Source organism: Colossoma macropomum, unplaced genomic scaffold (genome assembly GCF_904425465.1).
Source record: "Colossoma macropomum unplaced genomic scaffold, Colossoma_macropomum, whole genome shotgun sequence".
Taxonomy (NCBI): Eukaryota; Metazoa; Chordata; class Actinopteri; order Characiformes; family Serrasalmidae; genus Colossoma; species Colossoma macropomum.
In genome coordinates, this window is record NW_023494805.1 from 13,896,994 (window position 1) to 13,924,718 (window position 27,725).

Consider the following 27,725-nt stretch of genomic DNA (forward strand, 5'->3'; position numbering starts at 1 on the left):
AAATAGCAAAATTAAAGGTCCTTTTTTTCCCCCTCCTTCTATAATATCTGTATAAATCTCTGTCCAAGGCTGGATTGCTTGACAACATAAGTAACATGCTCATTTTTTCTGTAATGTCACAGAGGTGCTAAGCTCATCTTATTTCTTCCCCCTACCAGTTTCAAAAATAAAAACATCACTCTAAAAAAAAAAAAAAAAAAAGTGGTTCGCAAACCAGTTTCAGGAGCCCCCAAGATGGTCCATGTTTGCCTATGCCTAGGAATTGGGATCAAGCAAAATGTGGGACGGTCTGGGGGGCCTTGAGGACTGGTTTGAGAACCACTGCTCTAAACATTAGGCACTCGGAACAGGTTTTTTATTCTATGATGCAAAATTAGCAATTATGTGTAGTATCATGCATCAGATTACAAAAGCTTGGTGTTAAGCATTAGTCTAGTTTGTTACAACTTCAGAAACACATTTTGTTGAAAAGCTTAAAGCTAAATATGCATCATGAATATGAACCAGCAGTAAGCATCTACATAGAATTATCAGTGTAAGTATAAATATACAAACATAACTGGCTTTTCATCTCAACACTCAAAACAATGTGCAGATAAAGTGCAGGAATCCAAGTCTCCAAAGTCTTTTTCTCTGAAACACCTCTACACCCTGTCCTATAGAAGTACAGAAGTACTACCTGTGTCTTATTTGTAATGTACATTTAGTTCCCCTTAAAGCCCCCTACCCAAGGCCATCTGACTGTATTCTCTTTGACAGGTCTCCTTCCACCTCCTGGGCCTCAGTGTTCTGTCCCGTCTGCTCCTAGGTATTCCAACTCTGTACTGGGCTTGTCTAATTCCATGTCCAGATCCATGTCCATCATGGTTTGCGGGTGGCGGTGGAAGTTGGCAGAAATCTGGTCGAAGGTCTTTCCTCGTGTCTCGGGAACTCGGAAGAAGGTGAACAGCAAGAAGCACAAGAGGAGTGCAGCAAAGATGAGGAAGACATATGGGCCACAGAGGTTCTATAGCATAAAGAGAGACAATAAAGGTTCAATGACTTAAGTAGTACAGTATGGCTTTAGGATATAGACATTGTGTTGCAGCACATTAAACTGTGGTATGCCTTGCTACAGGCATGTGCACAGAAAGGCCACTAGGGGAGCCTACCCTTGTGCCTTCATAGTATGCTACTGCCCATTTGGTTAGCATGTATAATAGGCACAATTTGCTCAGCTTTGCACCATGAATGAAGCTTGTGGGTGAGCTCAGGTTCAACGAACTTAGTCTCTCTTAGGCATCTCCCTCTACATCTCCCCCTGTGAAGATTCACTCGAAAGAGGCCCTGAATATTCTGTAAATAACTCTCACTAGGACAAAGCAACCTGAACGAAACGATATGCAACGTGCTCCTCAGTATATGGAGCTTCAAACAGGCCGGTATGCCCCTGCGTCGGAGCGATGAGGTAGGTGCCACACAGCCGTCGCAACATTTAACCTGGTTGGGTGCATACCCCCGTACCCCTACACTCAGTCACTTGACTTCTTATCAGGATGGTGGTATACAGTATTGAGCAGCACGTCAAAGTATGTAGCGTAATTTTTTGGTTCAGACTGCTTCATCCTAATGGGAGTTACAACAGAATATTTGGGGCCTCTTTCGAGTGAATCTCCCTGTAGTTATGTAGCATAGTAGACACAAAGTATGCTGGAGACTGGGGTTTAATTCCCCACTCAGGCAGTAAGGTGAAAGTTGGGAAAGACTGCTAACACTAGCTTTGCTTTTCTCTGAAACATCAGTGTTTGTCTGGATAAGAATTTCTGTCATATGATGTCAAAAAAAAAAAAAAATAATTCAGATTGCCCTTTTTCATTTGAGCCCCTTCCCCCCAAAATGCCTGTGTGCAAGCCTGCCTTGCAGTATATTAAAACCATATTGATTAACCAGTAATGTGACCTGCTTAAAGGCTGGCCTGCACTATTTTGACCTTATGATTTCCCTTTGCTGGATGATGTAGAAGCCCTGATTCACCCACAGAAACTCGTATGTAATGTGTGAGAACTGGTCAAGATGCACATAGCACACAATAAAACATTTACTGATCCCAAGACAATATTGCAATAACAATTACCACAATTAATTCCAAACAGACAATGACCAAGTATCATCTTAAACTGTTAACAGTTATCATTGCTGAAAAACATCTATTCTGCCACATATTCAGTAAAAATGTAATTGTATTTGTAATTACAGCAATGTACTGGAAACCCATGCCAATGATGAAGTTTGCAGTCCAGTTGGAGCATCCAGCCACTGCCATAGCTGCAGGCCTGGGCCCTTGAGAAAAGAGCTCAGCCACAAAAAACCAGGGAATGGGTCCTGGTCCCACCTCAAAGAAAGCCACAAAGCCGAAGATGGCCAGCATGCTGATGTAGCTCATCCATGGCACACCTTCCTAGTTAACAGCCAACCATTACAAAGGGAAAAAAGATAAAGGTGAGTCTCAGAAACAAGAAACAGACACCTAAAAGTGATTCAAAAGATTACAAATCTAAAAACCTAGTGTATCCATTTTTGCCATTTTTCTAACATAATTCGAAAAAACACCAGTTGCTCTTTACATTGTGTAAAAATATCATGGTGAATGGATTAAAACAGTCTATAAAAAAATAGTCTATAGTTTTCTTGTATTTTGTACTTTTCCTTGAGGACGACTTTTGCTGTTTGTGTGATATGTCCACTTTCCAAGAGGCATTTTCTTGATTTTTGCATATCTTCTTAAAGTCACCTTTAAAGGCACTTGCATATAACATGATTTTCATATGTTTCATATCAAAATGCTCCATTATCTTTGTCACTACTTTCCAAACTGCTGCAGCAGCTTCAGCAGCTGTAAACTCTTTCTAAGCCATATCACAGATGTCTCAGATGTTGACAATGTAGAATGAAGGATTTCGGACATGGTGGGTAAGTCCTTAGTGATTTCCTGTCCATTGGTCAGTTTCACACTAAATGTAGACGACACACAAATCCACCAATTACACAAGGTCAGAGGCAGATGACGTGTATCTCAACCCCTCTTCACAGCCTCATAACTTCAAATGTGTGTCACATACGATCTTGCGATAAGAGGGAATGGAAAGGGTGACTATATAGATTTAGAAAATGTTTGAACTGTATTTCTCTGCTGTATTATCATGAAAATACAGAAACATATATAGAAACATTGAATTTGATGTGTGGGTGAGTTTGTGGACCCCAGAGGGTTAACAAGCTGTTTTCTTTACTGTGCCTTTAAGACAGATGTAAGTGATACAACAGATTTGATTGGCTGGCTAGTATTGCACCTCCAGGCTAAAACACTCCTTATAACTTCAGTGTGAATGGGTGGGGCTAAAGTTCTGTAGGTTAAACAGGCAGATGTATGACATCACAAAAAAACAATCAATTCAAATTTTTTGCAGTTTAGTTTCCATGTATGGGCTGTAAGGACTGGGGAGCGAACAATATGTTTGGAAACTAGTCTTGATACCCCAGATATCAAAAGGATTTCAGTTTATATTTAAGTGAAGGACTTACCAATAAGTTGAGAGCAATTGTCATGACAATTGCACACACACACATTCCAGCCAGTCCGAGCATGTGCAGTGTCCGTCGACCCATCCTCTCCACCAGGAAAAGCTGTTGAGCAGATAGCGTTCATTAGCAAAGTGATCTAGAATTAACAGTGAAGATATTTACCTGTGTTTTGTATTTTTTGTTGGCTAACCAGTTAGGTAGCTTTAAGAGGCTCTATTACATGAAACTGTCTCCTAGTGGAATATAACATAACTTGACACCAATGATTTGCATTCTTACATACAGCAAATGGTTACAATTTTTAAATAAAGCAAAAGCTATTTAGATATGATATTCAGATTTTATAAAAAGTACCACCCAAACAAATGTGAGCCTAAGAACCGAAACCAATCATTACTGCAAACATGAATTCAGTTGAAAAGCTCACAATGGTTCAGTAGAAATGCCAGTAGATTTATTTTTATTATAAATCTATTTATTATTAGTATTATTATTTTGCTAAAGTTTACTGCTATTTATTTTGCCCTTGGAAATCATCCATTTGAACATTGTTTCAAATAATAACATGTTTAAAAATGCCTATACTCTCATTTTGTAATTTCTCAAATGTCATCATAAGTGGGTTATGAATACTTTTTTTAGTTTAGTTCATTAATGAAGATCATTTAACATTGCCTTCTCTACTTTTTCCATGCCTAATGACATTAAAATGCCATGACCTAGTAACGAGGTAGCAATTTTGCCCTCTTATCTTGTTTGTTCTTAGATAAAACACGTTAAAGAGTAATGGGACATAGGTTTGCAAGCAGTACCGAGACCACAGTGAAAGCACAGTTGACAACTCCAGCACCTATGGTGGCAAAGACTGGACTCTCCACTCCAGCCTTCTGGAATATGCTGGTGGAATAGTAGAAAATCTGGGGGGGGGCAAAATTACAGAAGTGTTTTAGTAATAAAGTTTATAAATGTCCATAATTTACAGTTATTGGAGGTGACAGTTGAGTAGGGCATAACATTCTCACTGGTGTTCCTCAGACCTCTCTATATCACAAAAATAGCTGTTTCAGTAGATTGAATTTAATATCACAAATACTCAACATCTTGATTATTGTAGTGAAGCGTTCATTTTCAAATAGCAGAGCACCAACCCACTGTAGGCCATTTATCTGTATTTAACAGTGGACAATACGTCAGAAATATACCATCATGACACATGAAGACATTTCCATGGTACACAATATGTATCATGATTTAAGTATTTAATTTATTTTATGTTTGTGAACAGCTGGATCGTACAAAATGCACCAGCAAAGCAGGAGCACCACATTTAAAAAAGGCTATGAACACTGGCTGTTGCTGTTTACAGGCTCCCTATAATTGGGTTAACTTATGATACATGCAGTTTGTTGTTATAGAAGTTCTGATGATACCTATGACATACTCCAAAAAATGTACAATACTGTGCAAAAGTCAGAGACCATCCTTCATTTAATTTCTAGTCAAAACAGCCTTTAGGTACAAATAATTCATTTTTCCAAGCAGAAAGCAGAAAACATATATTTTACCAAAATTTACACAGAAGCATCAACTGAATATAATATATATATTTTTTTTGTATATGGATCCCCCTTTGCCTTTAATACAGCTTCCATTTTCTTAGGGAGACTTGCTTTCAGTTCTTGAAAAAAATCTGCAGGGATATTTTTCCACACCTCCAAAGTTTTTAAAATTCCAGTCAAATTTTGTTGCACTTTCTGCCTCTCACAAAGTAATCCCAAAAACATTCAATGATAATGAGGTCTGGACTCTGGGATGGTCAGTCTACTGTTCTGAGAACACCAGCAGCAGCAGCTATCATTGTCTCAGTAACAGCTTCTTGACAGCTACACATCCTTTCAGACTCATAGTAATAAGTTATTTTCTTACAGTGGGAGGATGGACAGAAACACCTGTGGATTTGTTTCAGATCTGAAGTACGAGTGGAGCTTGATTTTCTCCTCCCTCTCAAAGATGAAAGCTTTAAGTACTGTTTATCTGATGGTGACAGTTTTGGTGGTTTACCATATCTTGCATAGTTGTTAAGACTCCCATTTTTTCTATATCTTTTAATCATTCATAAAAACTCAGTTTTGGAAACTCCTATCTTTGACCTTGACTCATGTAAGTGGATTATCAGCTACCTAATCTCCCTGGAGGCCGAATAACTTGTACATAATGGCTGTTCTGACTGGATTTTAACTAAAGGGTTGTTGCTGAATTTTGCACAACACTGTATTTTGATGGATTTGATGGAATTGATGATATATTATACTCCCCACTCCTGAGCCACAACCAAATATCACTGAGTTTTGGTGTTCCAGCTGACTCCTTGCTCATATAGAAACAGTTGCACTCATTACTCACAGCATTGATTCCTGACAGCTGTTGAGAGAGCTGCAGTAGAATGGCTATGATCATGGGCTGCCTGTAGAGCGGAGAGCGGAAAAGCTCGGCAATCGACACCTTCCTCTCCATGTCCATCCTCCTCTTCTCCTCCTTCATTTCTGCCAAGTCCTCACTCACGTCCAACCGCCCCGTAAGCCGTCTCAGGCCTGAGTGGGACATAGCAGAATACATGTGTGTTCAATGTATATTGATATTTAGATGTCACTAAGGCAACAGTACCCAATTCATGGTCCCAGAGTAGCTCTGCTTATTTTGGTGTTTTCCCTGCTGTAACACATATGATCTGACTATACAGCTATAATTTACAAACTCTATTTGAGTTAAAGTGGGTGTGTTACAGCAGGAAAACCATTGGAATATCCACAAGGGCATTGGTAGTACTTCACAAACCGAAAGCAACTAATGTTAATAGGACTGCATTTAAATAGCCTTTTTGTTCATACATTTTGTCCAAACAGTTCTTATTAGACACGGCACTGGTTATACTGCTGAATCAGAACCAAAACCTGAGTTACTTCTAGACTGTAAATCAGGTGTTCACTGCATGAACAAAATGTAGAAATAGGCTATTAAATATTCAGTATTCAAATGCTCCATTTTTTAAATAAGAAATTTAAAAATATTGGATTCATAAGCAACAGACCATTGAGTTTGACAGCTCTATGCATGAGCAGGTGGAGGAGGGAGGGGAATCTTCAGTGAGACCAGAATACAGATATAATTGCAAAGAAGTTTCAAAAACCTCCTGCTTCCATCTGGCTTAAAAATGAAGAAGTGGGATTTCCATCGTACCTCCCATGACTAATACAACCAAACTCTCGAACTTCAAGTAATTGTTAATAAGCCGAGTCAAGAGTAGTCTAGAGTAAAAGACCTACACTGCCGTTAAAGAGTATGGAACCACTTTATACCATCATATTAATAATTGTTATTCAATAGTAACTGTAGATCGAAATGCCATAACTATATACCAAAACACAAACCAATGATTTAATCACAGTTTGTAGTATTTTGGCAACAACAAGAAGTTGTCATTTTCTGACATAAAAACTATGAATAGCGATTTGATCTGTAAATTCATTTTATTATAAATTCACTCTTAATGCTATATAGCATTCTCATTTATTATGGAATCATCTGCAGCTCTGCCCATCATCAACAGTGTCTTCATTTTTACAGCTGAGCCCCAGAAATGATAATAGAAACAAATGCTGCAAAAAATGTAGTCTTCATTTTTTTGAGAAGTCGCTGTGTGGATGAGTGTATTTTGTACTGAGGCTTTATTTGGTGAGGCTTCCAAACTCCTTTTTAGCACAGTGTGATTTATTTGGTGTGTCACCTCACCACTCTTGGCATGGTGCTCCTGGCAGCGTATGATGTAAAGGAAACGTGGGCTTTCTGGACAGAAGGGCAACAACGCCATCTGGAGGACCGTAGGGATCACTGTAATGCCCATCAACACAGGCCATAACTCCTCACTGCCCAGCAAAGACTCAAGGCCTAAAATCTGTAGAGGAAGAAATTACTGATAATGACTTTTTAACTGAATTAGGCATTATGACTGCCTAAAGTCATTAAAGCTATGTAGCATAGCATTACATGTCACTAACAATCAGTTTACAAGTCGCTGGGACGCTGTGCAAAATGTAAAAAACAGAATGCAATGTCATACAAATCATTTAAACTCACGTTGAACTGAAATTAGTAAAAAGGCAACATATCAACTGTTGAAACTGAGAATTGGTTTTGGTTTTTGAAAAATACATTTAAACATGCTCATTTAAAATGTAATGCCAGCAACACATTTAAAAAAGAGTTGGGACGGGGGCATGTTTACCACTGTGTTGCATCATCTGTTCTTGTAACAGCACTCTGTAGGTGTTTGGGTACTGAGGAGACCAATTTCTCCAGTTTTAAAAGTCAAGTGTTTTCCCATTCCTTCCTTTTATAGGATTTCAGCTGCTCAACAGTTTGGGGTCTCCTTTGTTGTATTTTCATTTTATAATTCACATAAAGTCTTCGATGATTGACAGGTCTGGACTGCAGGCAGGGCAGGTTAGTATCCAGACTGTTTTAGTACAGAGACATGCTGTGGTAATGTTGTGTTCCCATTTCCACTATAGAATCATGTCTAATTTTAATGCAGTGCCGTCTGAGGGCTTGAAGATCATGGCCGGAATTATATTCTGATACTGGAATGATATTATGTACCGTAGATGATGAGTTCTTTGCTATTTTATGTTGATAAATGTTACTCTTGAACTGTTGTACTATTTGCCCCCACACTCTTTCACAGAGTGCTGAACCCCTCCCCACCTTTCCTTCTGAAAGGCTCAGCCTCTCTGAGATGCTCTTTTTATACCCAATCATGTTACTGACCAGTTGACAATTTAACCTAATTAGCTGTGAGATGAACCACAGTGCATTTTTTAGCATAACCCAACTTTACCAGTCTTTTGTTGCCCCTGTCCCAACTTGTTTAATGTCCTGCTGTCATGAAATTCAAAATGGGCATATATTTTTCAAAAAATATACAAAAGTCTCAGTTTTTCAGATATGTTGTCTTTGTACTGTTTTCAGTTAAATATAGGGTTTAAATGATTGCATATGATCACATTCTGTTTTTATTTACATTTTGCACAGCGTCTCAACTGTTTTTTTGGAAATGGGGTTGTACAATTACCCCCTAAAAAATTAAGGTTCCTAAGTGGTTCACTGTTATAAAAAATTTAATGGGGATAGAACCTTTACATTATATTATCTTAAAAAGTTATTATTATTATTTTTTTTTACAAAAATGCTTCTTGAGAGTGATGTATGAAATCTGTTTAGGCAGAAAGAGTTAGGGCAGTGTCAGTGTACCTGAGCAATCAGTATTCCAGTGACGATGGCTAGCTGGTGCAGTGTGCCCAAAGCTCCTCTCAGATTGGTGGGTGAAATCTCCCCCACATACATGGGCACCAGCCCTGATGCCAACCCTAAGAAAAGATCATTTAGAGATGCTTTGGTTTATATCAGATGTCAAACATACATGTAAATCTTGATTCCTGAATATTTGAGTCCTGTCAACTCAACCATGTAGATGAATTTATGTCCAGTAGACAGCAATATGTAAACAGCACTAATACCAAATTTGGAAATTCTATTTTCTTTGTGGATCAGAATGTTGTTATTTCTGAAAAAGAAGAATTAAATCATATCTGTTAATTCTGGACAACAAAACAGTGGGACCCATCTATGGGTCATACTTACCCAGATGAACAATTTATTAAAACTGTTCTTAGATGCCTTAGGAAAAGCCTGGGCTTACACTATATTCTCAGATGTTGTAGGTGTAAGATATGGTTTCACTTGTTGTTTCTTTAAGGTGAAAATTACTCAAAGCTGTGAGCTTTCTCTGCATTTGCTTTACCTTCCACTGTAAACATCTCATTTGGTAAAATCACTTGGACTATTATGCGATTACCAGCTCAAATGAAAATGTAAAAAAAAGAAACAGAACGAGATAAATAGAATTCTCTCATTTTTGTTTCTTATCATATTTTCAAGAAAAAAATAACTGCTCCTGTAAATATTAACTTGTTAGACCACAAGCAGAAGTGTAGAGAGGAAATCAGTAAGTCAATACTGATATACTCACCCCTGCTAACTGTATGATAAAGTTGGTTGGTCCTCACTAGCAGCATGACAGGAAACACTGCCTTATTTTTATTTAAAAATCTTGTCTTGTCTACGATCTCTATAAATAACAGTAATTATAAGAGCTGCTCTAGTGACTGGATCACCTGTCAGGTACCTGGAGTTTTTACTGAACTGGGAAAATTTGCTTTTAGCTACATGGTGGAAAAAACCTTGTATCTCCTTTTTTGTCCAGTTTTTCTTTCTTTGTTTTTTACCTAATGTGTCATAATGAATGGACCAATAGAAATGTTTGAAATAAAATCTCCTTACATTAGCTTATATTGAAAGTTGCCATTTTGGAGATACAAGGTTTTGGTTCAACAGCGACCAGATGTTCAATGTATGTCATAAGAAAAATAAGATAGTCAGGGGACTTAAACACACAGTGTTTTATGTAAACATGTGATCTTAATCATGTTTTACTGGCTGTGACTACCAGTTGCTTTACATTGCCTGATCTTATTTTATTAAATCTTCCATGAAGCTTGCAGACATATTAATAGCAAAGTGTTCAATCTCCACAATTTTCAGTGAAGTAATGATTAATAGAGACCGTAAGAAAAGCATTTTTCTCACAAACCTTTTAGCTCTGAGTTGGTATGTATGATATTAAATAGCTTTCTTTGACAGTATTAGCATTTAAAAAGCAGGACTTACCACAATAGGCCCCGATAGTGAAGCGTCCTAAAATCATCATCTCGAACGATTGGCTGATTTTAGACATCCCCATCAAACCTCCTCCAATGAACGCCAGGAGATTATTGATGAGCATTGCTTTCCTCCTGTCAAAACAGATGCATTGATGTTACAAAGATGACCATACTGTACAGTGAGGGGCACCTTAAAGTAGCTGAATTCACTAATAGGTTTCTGGATACCTTTAGACATATAGTGTAGTGATCATTGGTACTATTAGAGACAATATAGAGAAGTTGCTCCTTCCTCCACAGTATTTGGGCCTGCAGAGGGGTGTCAACCTGCAGAATTGGGTGTGATCCCAGCTTTAACAAACCTGATTCAGCTCAGCTAATTGTCAGTCATTTTGTAAATTGAATCATAAACCCTAACTGCTGTACCTCTGACTGTCTGACTGTCATGTAACCTATAAAGCTCAAAGCTTTTTTTCCCTTTATCTGGTCAGATTTAACACTTAAAATCTAAGGCTCACTACATCGTTACACCAAGGCTTATTACTCAGTAACTACATGGACTACACTGCAAACTGGATAAGTTATTACAGTATAATCAAAGCACCAAAAAGCGTTCTTTTATTAGTACAAAGTTTCACATTGTAAAAAAATAGCTTTGTGGTGCTATATAGAACCCTTTCCAAAAAAGACCATCTACAGCACACTGTCGAGCAATCTGAAGAACCATTTCATGATGCAGAGAACCCTTTAAACATGCAAAGCGTTCTTTGAGTGTTCATGGTTCTATATAGAACCATTTTCTTTACTAAAGAACCCTTAAAGAACTCTCTTTTTTTTAGAGTGTAGACTAAAAGAGATCTGTAATGGTGAAACTCCTTTGGCACTGAAGTTTAGTCCAGTATTAGGCTTAAAGGTGAATTCCACTGATTTTTTTAATCTGCATTCCTGAACTGTTCAGATGTAAACAAAGTCATTCAGAGTTGTGTGAAATGTGCTGTTCTAAAGAAACCTGTTGAGTCAGAATTGTTCACAGTGGTGGGGTTGATAGGAACCAGATGTCTGAAGCGTTTAATACCTCTAAAAGCTACATTACTGAAAGTTATTACATTTAATGATTATGAATATGCTGCCCGATGCCTAATATAATGTTTACAATATTTTTTTTAAGATTTTATCCGAAATTGTTATTCTTAGCAAAGAGGTACATGCAGTGTGTTGTAGGGCAAAATAGTGGCTAAATTGAAGTGGAAAATTTGTTTAGGGTTATTAACATTATATATAACAACTCAGCAGATGTGTAGGTTCACTGGTGGTTTTGGATAGTAAATAAAATGACTATGTTTGCAATGTGGACATTGTAACTTTCTCTACAATTAACCATTTTACATCAAAACACTCTGACCAACTTTGTTTACATCTCAGTTTTTTAACTATGCAGAAATTTTGAAAAACATCTTTAATCCATGCCCAGGAAACTGGCCCAGAATGTTATACTATATGTTATATAGTTGATACAGCTAAGAGACATGGCCTTGCTTACACTTGCAAATTGATATCATTTTGCCTCTGCTCAAAATAAAATGTCTCAGATATTATAATATTAATGAAAACCCAGGGTTGGGTTGTAATGGAATATAACTATTTGGAATATGAATTCTGTTATCTGTATTCAGTCCAAGTTATGTTTTGTAAAGGCAGTATTCAGCATACAGTTACCTTTCACATCTTAAGGAGAATACTTTTAGAATACTTACCAGCTAAGTTAAGAAATATATACCATCTTTAAAGGACACACCATCAATATTGTTTATTAGCTATTTTAAAATCAACACAGTGTGTAAAGAAGCACTTTAAAGAAGAAATCCAAGAATGTCTTATGCAAACACTGAAGTTCCTGCTAAAGCCTGAGTAGAGTGATAAATCACTGTGATGAGTCAGTTATTAATCTCAGTGTTAATAAACTTCTTTGAGGGATGACTGAAGCGAACAGTCTCCTCAGTTGTGGACATGTTCATGAATGATAAGGTCAGCTTTGGTATTGTACCGGACTGACTTTATTAACGGAAAATCACATAGCCACTCACTTTACAGTCAAATTAGCAAAATGTGTTATTGGGATATGGAAAATTGTTGGCTTAGGTAACATAATTATGGGAGCAGCAGTGGACTGAAGTGGGCTATGAGAGAAAAAAAATGTTGAGAATTTTGTAATCATTTTGTATTCATTTGAATAGTTGAATTTTAATTTAATTATTTGAGGAATAACATGAATTAAATTTAAATTAAGTTTTTCTCACATTTTGTAATGTATATGCATTGTAAATGTATTTTAAATGTATTCTAAATATGTTTCTTTTTATGTTTTGTAATGGAATATTTTACTCAATACATTTAGGACTGTGTATTCTGAATTTAGCCATCACTACTCTTTCAAAGTATTTTGCCCAACACTGTTAATACCTTTGAGAAATGTGATATAAATCAATGTCTGTGAACGATCTGTGCGCAGGCTCTAGTAATTCTGGCACAGCTGTGTAGTACCAGTCATGTTTCACTAGATGGCTACAGATGAAGGAGTCTGCTCAGAACAGACATTATGTTAACAGAATGCCCAAATCGCCTTGCAGTTCTGAAACACTTGCTTTTGGCCTACCGAGAATAGTTTGCTGTCATTGTATACAACATTGCTCTGATTTAAAGCCCACATTATATTTATTAGATTTTTATTTTTGTTCGCCTGATCCAATGACAGCTTTTCAGGTTTATAGAAATGGACAGGTGCTTTAGTTCAAATGCCAGAGAATGTGCTACATTATGTAAGCTAACTGAAACCTTAGACAAAGAGCGTGTGTGTGGAGGAGTACAGAGGGTGCAGATTCGTGGGCTCAGTGACACAGGTCAGTACAAAACGGGTGTGACCTTGACCTTCTTTCTAGTCCAACCCAGACGCATGAGGCTAAATAGCTAAATCTAATCCCCCTCTCTTCTCTTTCTCTGTCCTCTTCTTTCCCTCTCTCTCCTTTCCTTCTCCCTCCTCTTATAGAATTCCCTTTAAATTAATCAATGTTCCTGACTGTGGTTCCAACAAGATACAGAAGCCTTTGGAAGGTGGAAAAGAACGTTTAGCACAGTTTGCATAGCTACAATGAAAAAAGTAATTCATCCAATTAATTAATTTCCTGTCAAACAGCCATTAATTACAACATATTCATTTTTTGTGTCAGGTAGCAAAAACAGAAAACATATATTTAAAAGGAAATCACACAGAAGCCTCAACAACCAAATTATATATATATATAATGTTTGTCTTTATTACAGCTTCCATTCTTTTCCGGAGACTTGATTTAAGTTTTTCAAAGAAATCAGCAGGGAATTTTCATTTCAGTTGAAAGCTCAGCGAAGTCGGTGGCGTTTCTGGATGCTGTTGACATATGGCTTCTGCTGTGCATAGTACAGTTTGAACCTCCAAGTGCTGATGCAGCAACAGATTGTGTTTATTGATAATGTTTTTTTTAATTATTCCTGAGCCCATGTGGTGATATCTATCACAGAAACATGCCGTTTTTTAAAGCTGTGACATCTGAGGGATCGATGATCACAGGCATTCATCTTAAATTGTCCCTGTCCTAACTTTTTTGGAACATGTTGCAGGCAGTAATTTCAGAATGAACAGATATTTACAAAAAACTGTGAAATTAGTCAAATATTACATATCTTGTCTTTGCACTGTTTTTCTTCAAGTACATGTCAAAGTGGATTTAAAAGTCACTGCTTTCTGTTTTTATTTGTATTTTATTTAGATTTGTTTTTGTTAATATTTATGCCAAATATTAATGGATGGATGTACATTAAGTAGGCATTATTTTATAAGTTACTAACTGGTACTGCTTGAATAAAGCATTATACTGTTTCACATACTTTCCCCAAAACAATGTCTTCTTCTGTTTATGAAAACATGTATTCTATGATATTGAAAACATATTCAGTCATTAACACATAGTCATATCCCAGGTAGTCATCTGTCCTCTCACCTGCCAAGCCATTCTGAGATGATTCCCACACAGAAAGAGGAGAGCATGCCTCCAATGGAGAAGATGGCCACCGAGAGAGACCAGAGAGAGGTGAGTGTGGCCTCGGGAATGGGCTCTGAATAGCGATGTGTCCATGTTGAGTTATACTCTGCTTCAATAATCTGAGGTGCGAGAGTTGGATGCCATGCAAAGATGGAAAGAAATGGAGGAACAGTAAATTAGACATAATGCAAAAACTAGAATGATGATCATTCTTAGAGGAGAAAAAGAAGCACAGTGTTTCCCAGTCCCAGATTAAGCCTAAATGTATAATAAAGATGATTTTCAATGGTGAATCACCATTGCCATTGCAAATAAATCCAAGATTAAATAAAGACTAAATCTTAACAAGGATACACAGGGCCAGATGTATGTACAAGTTCAGTCGCAGCACAAAATGTGCCTGGATGCCACCATAATATGTGCCTGATTTTAAGACTCGATTTACTAAGACTGCAGGTTATCACTCAGACTGCATGAAGCCCACTTACTGCTCACTCCTGAGGAGCAAGGTTTGAAAGACACAGTGAAATGATGGAGCCCTCAACAATCTCATGACAAAACAGAAAATAAAATTACAGTGATGAAGAGATGTGGTGTTCATAAATGAAAACCAAATATATAACCAAAATATTCTAGAGGGGTGCTATTTTACTCCAGCTTGGAAAATAAAGTTTGTAAAGTGATAACATGGACTGCACGCATTATGCGGTTGCATCATGGCCTATTTTGTGTCACATCTTCTTAGATATGTACATCTGGGCCAGAGTGTTTAAACAGTGTTATTCTGATGGTAAACATTCTTACATCATGTGTTCGAGGGTCATTACTTCATCTAATTACTATGGCTGCTGCCAAAGTTAAAGAAAGTCTCTCAGCAACATGTCTTTTGAGACTCTAAAGCTTATTTACACCTGCTTTTAAAAGGTGCAGGAAAACAGACACAAAACAGACACATCTACAACCCCATTTCCAAAAAAGTTGGGATGCTGTCCAAAATGTAAATAAAAACAATACAATGATGTGCAAATCATTTAAATCCTATAATTGAAAACAATACAAAGACAACATATCAAAAGTTGAACCTAAGAAATTGTATTGTTTTTTTGAAAAATATATGCCCATTTTGAATTTGATCCCAACAACACGTTCCAAAAAAGTTGAGACAGGGGCAACAAAAGGCTGGTAAAGTTGTGTAATGCTAAAAAACACCTGGTGGTTGATAGGCAACAGGTCAGTAACATGACTGGGCATAAAAACAGCATCCCAGAGAGAATGAGTCTTTTAGAAGTAAAGATGGGGAGGGGTTCACCACTCTGTGAAAGACTGCACAATCAAATTGCATTCAAGAATAACGTTTCTCAAAGTAAAATAGCAAAAAACTTTTGTTTTTCATCATCTACACTACATAATATCATTAAAAGATTCAGAGAATCTGGAGAAATCTCTATATGCAAGGCCAAAAACCAGTATTTGCTGGCCATAATCTTTGGGCCCTCAGGCAGCACTGCATTAAAAATAGACATGATTCTGTAGTGGAACTCACTGCATGGGCTCAGAAACACTTCTGAAAACCACTGTCTGTGAACACAGTTCATCGCTGCATCCACAAATGCAAGTTAAAACTCTAAAACGCAAAGAAGAAACTGTATGTAAACAGGATCCAGAAATGCTACAACTTTCTCTGGGCCTGAGCTCATTTAAAATGGACTGAGGGGAAGTGGAAAAGTGTCCTGTGGTCCGACAAATCAAAATTTGAATCAGTATTCATGATGGTATAGAGGTGCGTTAGCACACATGGCATAGGTGTTGTGCACATCTGTGAAGGCACCATTAAGGCTGAACGATATATAGATGTTTTGGCAACATATGCTGCCATGCAAATGACGTCTTTTTCAGAGAAGGCCTTGATTATTTTAGCACGACAATGTCAAACCACATTCTGCATATATTACAGCAGCATGGCTCCATATTAAAAGAGTCCGGGCGCTGAACTGGCCTGCCTGCAGTCCAGATCTGTCACCCACTGATAACATTTGGTGCATTATGAAATGAAAAATATGACAAAGGAGAACCAGACCTGTTAAGCAGCTGAAATCCTATGTCAAACTAGAATGGGAAAACATTTCACTTTCAAAACTACAGCAGTTGCTCTCCTCAATTCCCAAACACTTACAGAATGTTGTTAAAAGAAGAGGTGATGAAACACAGAGGTAAACACACCCCCGTCCCAACTTTTTTGGTTGTTGGCATTTGTTGGCATTAAATTCAAAATGTGCATATATTTTTCAAAAAACAATAGAATTTCCCAGTTTCGACATTTGATATATTGTTCTTTGTAGTATTTTCCTTTAAAAATATGGTTTACATAATTTGCATATCATTGCACTGTATTTTTGTTTATATTCTGCACAGCATCCCAACTTTTTTGGAAATGGGGTTGTACTTTACTCCATAACCGGAAGCCAGAGAAGCCGCTGCTCTACTGTACGCCACCATCTTGTGATTTGTACTTGAAACTGGTGTAAGGGCTAAATACATCAGGCCCACAGTGTTGCTGATTCAAAGCACTGTTCTTATGATAACAGCCCCCTTGTGGAGAATTTTCAGCCTGCTATACATGAGTGAGTGAGTGAGTGAATTATAAGAGACTATGAGGTGCTTTGCTCTTCACTTCTGCAAATACATCTTTCTAAATGGTTCTTAGTTATAGAGAAAACATTTAATTGGTATAGAGCTTTTACATTATCTAGAGGTTCTTAAAAAAGGTTCTTCATACTCATACATCTCATTTACATAATTATCTTTTAAAGAATCAAAAAAGTAATTCTTCTAAGCCATTACTCCAAAAAATCCTTTTGACATCTTTTATTTATTTTAAAAAGTGTAGGCCTGACTCATGTCCAGAAACCCAGCCTTTAAAGAAATATGCTTTTCAGCCTTTCAGAGAAATAAAAATGAGTCTGTGTCATAATTTTAATGCAGTGTACAATATTTGCATAGTGGTACTGTATATGGATTTGCATGTGTGCTCATTGCTGGTGGATGGGTTGCATCCTTTAAACTCTCAAATACCTTCACAGTTTGACACAGTACTGTCACAGTAGACCAAACTTTGTTCATAAGTTAAGGTCACTCAATATTTATGAGATACTGCGTTAAAAAAGAGTGGATTACATTAGTTTTTATAAGTAGCATTCATTGTAGACTTGGGTGTGGTAAGATAAACATACAGCATGAGTTTGCTAGGTGCTTATCGCAGTTGCAGCGGTTAAGGCAAAGGCAGGCACTGAACTTTGTGACCTGTAGAAAGTAGACTGGAAGCATCAACTGATTTTCAATTCTTCCCTTGAGGACACAGTTACTTAATATTGGATTACATAACTTAATAAGTTAACAACATAAACAAGATGTATCCCCTCCCCTCCCACTCCATCAGTGGTGTAACAATTCATAAAATACATAATTTGATTCAATATGATTCAGTGGTGTCTCAATTTGATAGTTTTGATACAGCAAAAATAAGGTGTGGCTGAAAATGTGCCTTAATATGTTAATGCTTCTGTTTTCTGTTTATATTATTCAACACTGTAAACATACAATATTGGAAACAAACATTCTCAATCTAACGGTCTAACTACTAGCTAATATGTTAGCCACAAGCTAACATGCTAGTCACGATATAGCAATACGATACAATGCAATATGCTGCAGTACAATTCGACATAATACAGTATGTTACATAACTAAAATCTATATACTTAGAATACATGGAAAATGTTTTCCTATATCAAAAAAAACATTTGAAAACAACTTGGAAAAAAAAATAAAAAATTAATTAAAATGTAAAAAAAATGTAACTAGCTACTGAATAGATAGCAAAATGCAATACAAACTCTAATGATCTGTTTTTAAAGTCTACACCTAATGATTGGCCTCCATACATACTGAGCTAATTTGCTAATAAGGAATATACATCTTAAAGGGCTAATTTCCTACATTTTACATTTTTCCTCTGAGGTCCACTTATGGTGTTGACCAACAGCATCAATATTTCATTTTTGCATTATTTTCTAACATTTCATCAAAGCCAGGGGTGTCCCCTAATCTTATCCACAAAAGGCTGGTGTGGCTGCAGCTTTTCATTCCAAACAAGCTGGAACACACATGATTCTACTTGTATAATCTGTTGGGCCCTGTTTATACCTGGCATTATCTTGCACCCTGGGTGATCATAAGTGAGCAATACTAAGTGTAGATGTGAATGGGGTACAATGAACACTCAAACCACCATAGGAGGTGCTTCAGGATGCTTTTGACCACATTATGTCTGCAGTGTGAACATTAGCATAGGCTGCATTAGCAGTCCATGCGGTCTAAACATTAGTAACACTGACGCGAACAATGACATTTTTGTCTGACAACAAACACAGTGAAAAACTGGCATAGTAAATGAGCGTGGTACCCTTCTTTCAGTCACAAAATCCGATCACATATAGTCACTGGAGACGCTTTGGAGACAAATGGAAATGCGAGTGTAAACAGCCGTATATCTAGCTGTCCCTTAAGATGGATGTTAATACCAAGTGTGAACACAGCCGTGGTTGCAGTCTTCAAACAATTTGTGAATTGCTGGAATGAAAACCTGCAACACGCTCTGTGTGGACAAGATTAGACAGCCCTGCTCAAGGCACACTGAAAATGACACACTAAGCATGACACGAGTAAACAACAAGAATATGCTAAACATTCTGATGCGACTGAACAAACAAGCGCCTCACAAATTGGGCAACCGGCACCATTTAGCCTGCTACTTTGCATTTTGGAAAATTAAGAGGAGAGGGAAGAGTTTCATCACCGCATTCAGCAGCTGAAAGTTTATGTGAGCTTTGGCACATAGCTCAGCTGTCTATAGCTCAGTTTGAGCTGCTTTAAAGATGCTAGCGCCACCTATGATGAACCAGAACACAAACTAATCCTTTTCTAGTCAAAAACTACCAGCTGTTGTGTTGCAGCTGATCTGTCATATCAGTTATCACTAGGGATGAGTCACACTGTTTGAATATTCCAATAGATGTGAAAATGTAATAAATCAAATAATAAATTGGGACGTCAATATGCAAATGAGCTTGACTCTATTCTCATAAAACCATGTGCTGTTTGAACTCTATATGCCATCAGGGGGCAGTGTGGAACCTGCGTTTTATGTTTCGGTCATAAGGCCTACTGTTGAGCAGGATGGAGTTACACACGTGTTCAAATAAATTCATTGACTCATGAAACTGCGGGAAAAAATTGCATAAATAAATGAGACTTGGTATGTAAAGGCCTTTACAATTAAATTGGCTATGTTTTTTACTGTGTCTGTAAGGCTGATTCCGAATAGCTGTCCTGTATTGTGAGTGGGGTTAAACTGCTGTAGGCTGAACAGGTGGATATAGGTAAACATGTTGGATTTTGTGACATCACAAAAAAACATTTTAAATTGTCTGGTTTTGCAGTTTATTTTCCATGTATGGAGCTGGGGGGGGGGCAGTATGTTCTGAAACTCAAATAATATACTACATATACTACATTAAACTCTTAATTCAAATAAGTGAGGACAATTGAGCTTTCCATGATATGAGCCTTTTAATATTTCACTGCCACTGTGGCTGTTTGGTGCAGAGACACTCGAGCTCAAAACGCATGTGTGTGTGTGTGTGTGTGTGTGTGTAGATATTTGAAGCTGTTAAAGCTGCATGTGTCACGATGGATGTTCCACACATACCTTCTGTAATGTTGACATTACTTACAAGCTCATGTTTCATTTTTCTTTTCTGTTTCTTTGCATCCATCTGCTTTCATCCTTTTGTCTGTCTTTATCTCAAAAACATTTTAGTAGAATTAAAAGCTTAATGATTGAACTTCTTCAGTTTTATGAACTCAGTAGATTGTAGTGAAGTTCTGGCACAAGAGCGAAGCTCATGAGCTTGGATGATAGAATAATACTAGGTGGATTAGCTGTGTGTAATGGTGGAGGCATCTGGGGAAATGTCATGGCTAATTCTTAGGTTATCACATGTGATGCTAAAATATACTCCAAAACAAAACACATGTGGGGTGTACTGCATGAGATTTTTCCAGCATTAAGGTTTAACACAATAAGGCACAGGAGGGCCTGCATTCAGTGATTGATCATGGTTTAAAGGTTGGACACAGGAGGCACAACATGAAGTGGAACTTTTATAAAATGGCACTTAAACAAAATATAATAATGTTCAATAAATCAATTAATTTATTATTGAGAATAACCATAGCTCTGGTTGCCAAGCAACATAATGGTCAAAGATTATTCTATGAACAGCACAATAGTTTTAATAATGCATTAATACAGAATTCAATAGATGTGTGCAATTCTTTTTTTATTGCTTACATTAAACGTGGATCAGAATGGTAGAGTACATTTCTTGTAGCAGATAAGATATTGTCATATACAAACATATCAACATGCCCAGTCAGATTATATGTTTTATTGATTTTCTAAGTGAAAATAAGATAACACATCCACTATAGCGAGCCACCTTAAAATTGGTATTAGCACAATTTAGAAGCACAATTTCTGTTTATTTGCTGAATTTAACATATTGGAAACACATAAAACATAAAATGGGCTTTAACAATCACACAGGCCAAATTTTATGTTTTATTTTTTCTCCTATATGTTAAACGCAGCAAGCGAGTACTCTTGAGAGGATGTGTAACTTATTTTCACTTAAAAAATCAACAAATCATATACCAGGGGCACCCAAACTTCTGCTTATGAATGCAGCTTTAAAAACATTCAGCTTACACTTTTAACAATGTCCAACATGAACCCATGTCAGCATTTAAACAAATTTGTTGCAAACATTTTTTTTTTCTTTCTGTAAAACATTGCTAAATACTTTTTACGATTGAATCACACCAGTTTACCAATATAGCCAATATAGTGAGGCTTATAACATTCTCCATTGTCTGTTACAGTTCAGGACTTTGCTAGCCTGTTATTTGATGCTGCTGTTTATTGCTAACCAGCTATATGTGTGTTTCAAAAACTATGTAACAGGCCATTTTCAGACCCAGTGAATGGATGCCAAAAGTGTTTGCTGGTCATGAATGAATGCTGACTAGCAACAGCAGTAAAGGGGGTGGGCAGTTGTTCTATTTTTGTTATTGTATCTGATCTCATTGTTTTGGATATTTTTTTTCCTTAAAATAATAAAAAAAAAAATCACATATAAAAGAAATGCTGGACATGCACATTTCTACTAAATCAGTAAATCAGTTACTTTACCTTTTGTGGGGCATTGATGACTCCAATATTGTATCCAAACTGAAGGGAGCCCAGCACCGCTGTGAACACTGATAGTGCAAGAGTTCCAGTTATTCTCTGTAGAACAAACACATTATTTGAAAGAGATGTTAGGACGTTATATGAGGAGAATAAGAGGAAATTTGAAGTGTTTGGGAATTTTGCAATCTTGTGTGTGCAGCTCTGAACACTCCTGAACACACACTGTGTTTGAGATTGGCTATAGTACATAGCCGATTATACGTAAAGAACGTGGCTGGACTATTTTAGAAGTTTATTTTGACCTAGAAACTGTGAACAAATGCTTATACAAACCTGTGAGTTATTAACAGGAAATTTACAACACACATACTTACTCTCAAATAAAAAGAAATTGTCGCGTGAACTTGATGCCACACATTTCCACTTAGTCAGAGACGGCATATACATCCTTTATTGCAACATAAAATGCAATTGCAATTAACACCAACATTATTTGGTTCATCGTTTGAGTGAAATCTAGCAACATATTATTTTAGAAAAAATCTGTTTAGAATAGTTAAAAATAATATGTGTTCTAAAATTAATACTAATAAAGATTTGGGACTAATAAAGATTTATTTTGGTTTCTATAGGTTTATTAATCTTACACCTGTGACCATGGAAAAGTCACATATAATGTCTACAAAGAACTAATTCTCTCTTAAAATTAACCATGAATAATTTATTGTATTCCCTGCGACGGGCTGGCGACCTACCCAGGGTGTTTCCCGCCTTCTGCCTAGTGAGCGCCTGGATAGGCTCCAGCAGACACTGCAATCGAGGAGGATAAGTGGCTTCGATGATGAGTGAATTTATGGTATATGGATGTGGGTTTGATATAGATAACATTTAATAATGTCAATGTCACTACAGGTCCTAAACAAGCCATGTTCATTTTGAGAAGAAGGAACATGGACTTCATCTTTTACCCAACACAGCCAACTGCAGTTCAAAGGCTGTGGAAAGTTGACGTTGCTAATAACCTCAACTAGCTAAGTTAGTTAGCTGTCTAATGTTAGCTAGCTAATATTGGTGAAATGATTTTAATTCTTGTGTCCTAAACATGGGTGAATCTCTGAATCTCTTTCCAGCCTGTGTCAGGACTATGCTCAGTGTACTCATAGATAGTTACATTTCCAACTTTCTTTAGTTTACAGTGAATGTTTATGGAGTTTTTATTAAATAAATCCATACAGAATGGCTAGTATCTGTTTTGTCTGCAATGGATTTGTGCACCAAAATTGAGTTATCAGCACTATCTTAGCCAAACTACACACTCTAGTATGTATACAGTAGCAGAGTAGAACTGTGTATTGCTGGTTGGCTTTAAAAATGCACTTTCTCCTCTGTTTCTGTTGGTTTGTCCTTTACAGGTTTAACTTGCCACATAATAAAGCTGTCGCCTTGTTTCAGCTGAGGGAAGCATCTGTTTAATGTTGAAACATTTCTTTTTAAATGCTCAGATGTAAGTAAAGATAGTAAAAAGATGGAGATTGAAAAATGTTGGTCCGTATATTATTTCAATTTAATATTTGCTCAAATTTGAATGCAAATGTCCTGCCATTTAAATAAACAAACAAAAACATATCTTAATTAGAGAAGTTTTGGTGGAGCATTGCTCCAAAGGGTAGCCGATGTTTACAACTGAATCTCAGTTTGAAGTAGAGCTTCCACACTTGTCCTTCCACTGAGTGAAGGCAGTGTGGGAACAGACCTTGTTGCTACGCAACACTGTGGCTCTTAAAATGCAGATTTTGGACTGGCAACACTACTCAGCTTCTCCAAAGGTCTGACCAATCAATCAGTTCTTCAGGACATCTGTGTCTGCTTGCACAGACTTATCTATTACAAGCAAGCAAAAGTTATGACATCAGGCTTTAATAATAATCTTCTTCATACAGAGGCGTAACAGATTATAGAGACCATTTAAAAATAATGAGTAAGAATGAATCTGGACTATTAAAACACCAGCTTGCTAGTGGCTAAACTGGGTGTGTGTTTCTATGATATGACCTTGCTTTGTTGAGTCTTGGATTAGTTATGTTTTGGAATTATACCTCAAAACAGTGACGCAGCAAATTACTTGGAAACCACATACTGTGCAAAAGTCAGAGACCACAGTCAAACCACTGTTAAGCACAAGTTGTTCATTTTTCTGCATCAGATAAAACAGCAAACAACATATGCAACAGAAAATTACCCAGAAAACTCAACAATTAAATATACTATAAATGTATCTAGTAATTAGTGCAGTGCTGTCCAGTCTTCTCTGCAAAGTGCCGTTGTGGCTGCTGGATTTCATACCATGCAAGCAGGAGCGCACCTGACTCTACTTGTTAAATCAGTTGGTCTCAGTCTTCAAACAGCTGATCAAGTGTGCTCTTGCTTTGTTGGAACGAAAAGCTGCAGCCACACTGGCCCTTGGCAGAGAAGACTGGACAGTCCTGGTTTGCCTTTATTACAGCTTCCATTTTTTTTAGGAAACTTGCTTTCAGTTTTTCATAGAAATCTCCAGGGATATTTTTAGACACCTCTGAAGTTCAGTCTTAGAATATGGTTACACTTTGTAATCTCACAAAGTAATCTCAAACACGTTCAGTGATGTTGAGATCCGGACCCTTGGGTGGTCAGTCCATTGTTCTGAGAACACCAACAGCTTCCTTCTTTGATTAGCAAATTTTCTTCTTTTTTGTTTGTTTCCTTTTCCCAGTAACAGCTTCTTGACAGCTTCACATCCTTTCAGACTCATAGTGTTGAGCTGTCTTCTCACAGTGGAAGGATGGACAGAAACACTTGTGGATTTTTTCAGCAAAAGTGGAGCTTGATTTTCTCCTCTCTCTCAAAGATGAAAGCTTTAAGTGCTGTTTTGATGGTCTACCAGATTTTTCCACTTATGTTCATTTGACTGTCCCTTCCTTATGAAAGTGGATTATTTTATACTAAATCTCCTCAGAAATATCTCCTAAAAAATAAATAACTTGTACTTAATGGCCATTTTAATTTAAACTAAATGGTCTCTGATTTTGTATAGTACTGTATAAGTCTAAAATAGAGATGGCATGATACCAATATACTCTAAACTCTAAAGTACTAAGCTTTAAAATCAGCTATTTTTATTTAAAGATCTTCACTTAATATGACCATCTGAAAATGGGTTATCATACTCAAACTACTCAAACATTCTCTTAGCCCACAGAAAGAAATACACACCTAAGAACATCAGCCGGATACTGATACCTTGTGTCAGATCAGTCCCATCTCTAGTCCATACTATCATACTTACTACTTCAGTTAAAATAAGCATTTTAGATTTAGGGAGAAACATTACCTGAAGTCTAAAAGTCTTTAGGTAATGTTTGACGTTCTTCACAACTAGATGTTGATCGGCTTAATTTGCCAAAGACTGTTTCTGTCTGTCACATTTAACAAAATATCTCTCCGTCATGTTTAAAGAGTGTCTGAGCTTAGCCCATGTGACTGAGTTCTGAACATGACATCATTAACGCCCGCTTAGCTGCAATGTCCACTGGCCACTGTGCCATTTAACAAGGAAACTGACGGTGGTTTCAGGCTTCACATTGACCTCATTGACCTATTAGCTGATTTGTATAAGTGTGCTGTCAAATTTAGCAAGTTTTCCCTCCATGCACTTAGTGCCACTGTTCACTATTGCCATAGCACGCTTTTGAAAAAACTATCGTTTTTATAACTATCATACATAAAAGTAATGTGTACACTGGCCACACTTGACTGTGTTGCAGGCATGCAGATAAGACAGAACTGCGCAGGTCAGTAACCTACTAAATGAAATTCCAAACAACCCTGACCAGTCTTGTAAGTTTGCTCCCCTTGTGAAGGTCACTCTTCAGTGCAAGCACGGGCCTGACATGTTCCACACCAAGAGCTGCTAGTTTTACACAAATCACACTAAGTGCAATTCAACAACTTCACCACTTCTCAACAACCTAAACCACAATGTAAGTAGTGATTTAAATTTCAGTGAAGTTTTACAGGCTGTAATTGTAACACTAAAACAAGTGTAACCGAGGTGGGCAGGGCTTCAACTACCTGCATTGTAGAGAGCGTAGGATTGTTGCAGCACAGTTTTTCTATGCTAGCACACTCTCAACACTACAGGTTCCACTGGTACTGTCTATGCTGAATACATAAAATGGAAAGTAAAGAACCACTTAATCTGCTTGCTTTGCTTGAACGGAGTAAAAATGGCTTATTACATGACAATAATGCCATGCATCCTAATTGTACTGAGCTGTCTGGAAAGTACTCCTACTGGTCTGCAGTGGACACACCTCCTAACAAGGCAATGAGCCAATGGGCAACAGAAACAACAGGACACGTTGTGACTATTCTCACAGACTGACAGCACCCACTGCTATGTCAAACTAGCAGTGGAACATATACATTAACTCTTCTATTAGACCTACAGTGTCCACATTATCGATGTTACTTTCTCTCCACACAGCCTAGCAGTCTAAAGAAATTAACTCTCCAAAGACAAAATAGCAGTACATTATTTTCACTCAGACCACCTGGTAGTGTAATTACCTTCACTTTAAGACAGGCTAGCACTGTAATATCTGTATTAACTCTCCACCAAAGACAGACTAGAAATGCAATACCTTCACTACTTCTTCAAGGACAAAGCAGCAGTGTTAACTACATTAACTTCCCTCTAAAACAGGCTAGCGTTGTAATATCTAGCTCTCCACAAAGCCTGACTAGCGAAGCAATATCTACTATACCTCTCCTCAACTATATACTGCCACTGAAATATCAACATCACCTTGTCTCTAAGCCAGGCCAGTAAAGTAAAATGAATATTACCTCTTCATAAAAGACTGAAAAGCAGTGCAATAAATATTTACATTAACTGCTACAAGGACAAAGTAGCAGTGTAATGTTTACATTATTTTTACTCTAAAACAGAACAAAACATTAGCAACAGAATATCTTTATTAACTCTCCACTAAAGTCACGCTGGCAGTGTAATATCTGTATTACCTTTTCTTTGAGAACCTATATTACTTTCACACAAAATCTATATTTAATAATTACAACTCCTCAGCGAGATACAAGCACTGAAATATCTTCAGTACCTTTAAGGCAGGCTAGTAGTGTAATATGTATATCATCCACTAAATACAGATTAGCAGTGTAATGTGTATGTTAGGTTTACTGTAAAACAGACTAGCAGTGTGATATACATTACCTCTCCTCCAAGTTGCTGAAAACCAGCCGGCATGATTTGGACGCCAAGAGACTCGGTTCAGTCCTGCTTGCTTTCTTTCTTGCTCTCTGGAGGTCACTTCTCCACACACACTCACGCACACAGACGCGCGCGCACACTCACACACACACACTCACAGTCCACTTGGGTCAGTGGAAAATAAAAGTTACTCCACACGGATTTATCAGTGATATCAGTATGTCACTTATAAATAAAGTCTCCAGCTTAAATGCAGAGAGAGCGGATTCCGGCTCACGGCGGAGTTCCTCAGGTGCAAAATCAACACGCTGGCACGTGAGTGAAAGAGTAACGTCTAACGTCCGTCCACACCGGACGGAGCGACAGCACCAGCGCGCGCACTCGCGCTCCTCGCGTGGCAATGAGCAAGGGGCGGGGCGGGGGGGGGTGAGTATGGTAGGGGGTTGTAGTATGGTAGGAGGGGTTGTGAGTATGGTAGGAGGGGTTGGGGGCGCATCCTGTGGCAAACGCTGGCAGTGGCACCACTCTCCAGACCTTGTTCGAGCTCGTTTCTGACGAATCTGTGCTGACCCTTAAGCGTCATTGGCTGCGGGAGTGAAGGTGCACTGAGTGCACATGCAGAAAGAGCTCGAGCTCCAACAGTGAGGATTTGAGCGGAGCAGAAGAGCTGAACACTCTGAACGATGTAGAAATTCGATCTTAAAGTCTGTGGATACTTTTAAGCCAAGGCAAACTTA

General features: G+C 37.5%; 1 protein-coding gene across 1 annotated transcript; it reads right to left on the reverse strand.

Moving 5' to 3' along the window:
• Positions 1–340: 340 nt before the first annotated feature.
• LOC118825642 (solute carrier family 2, facilitated glucose transporter member 4-like) lies at positions 341–27,375 on the reverse strand. Its single transcript, XM_036596367.1, has 11 exons — positions 26,992–27,375; positions 21,723–21,818; positions 14,369–14,529; positions 10,345–10,469; positions 8,869–8,984; positions 7,351–7,513; positions 5,965–6,152; positions 4,374–4,478; positions 3,562–3,663; positions 2,234–2,437; positions 341–1,006 (listed from the first exon to the last, which is right to left on the reverse strand). Exons 1-11 carry the CDS (start codon positions 27,022–27,024, stop codon positions 782–784), a joined length of 1,518 nt encoding a protein of 505 aa, XP_036452260.1. The 5' UTR covers positions 27,025–27,375; the 3' UTR covers positions 341–781.
• Between the last annotated feature and the right edge of the window lie 350 nt (positions 27,376–27,725).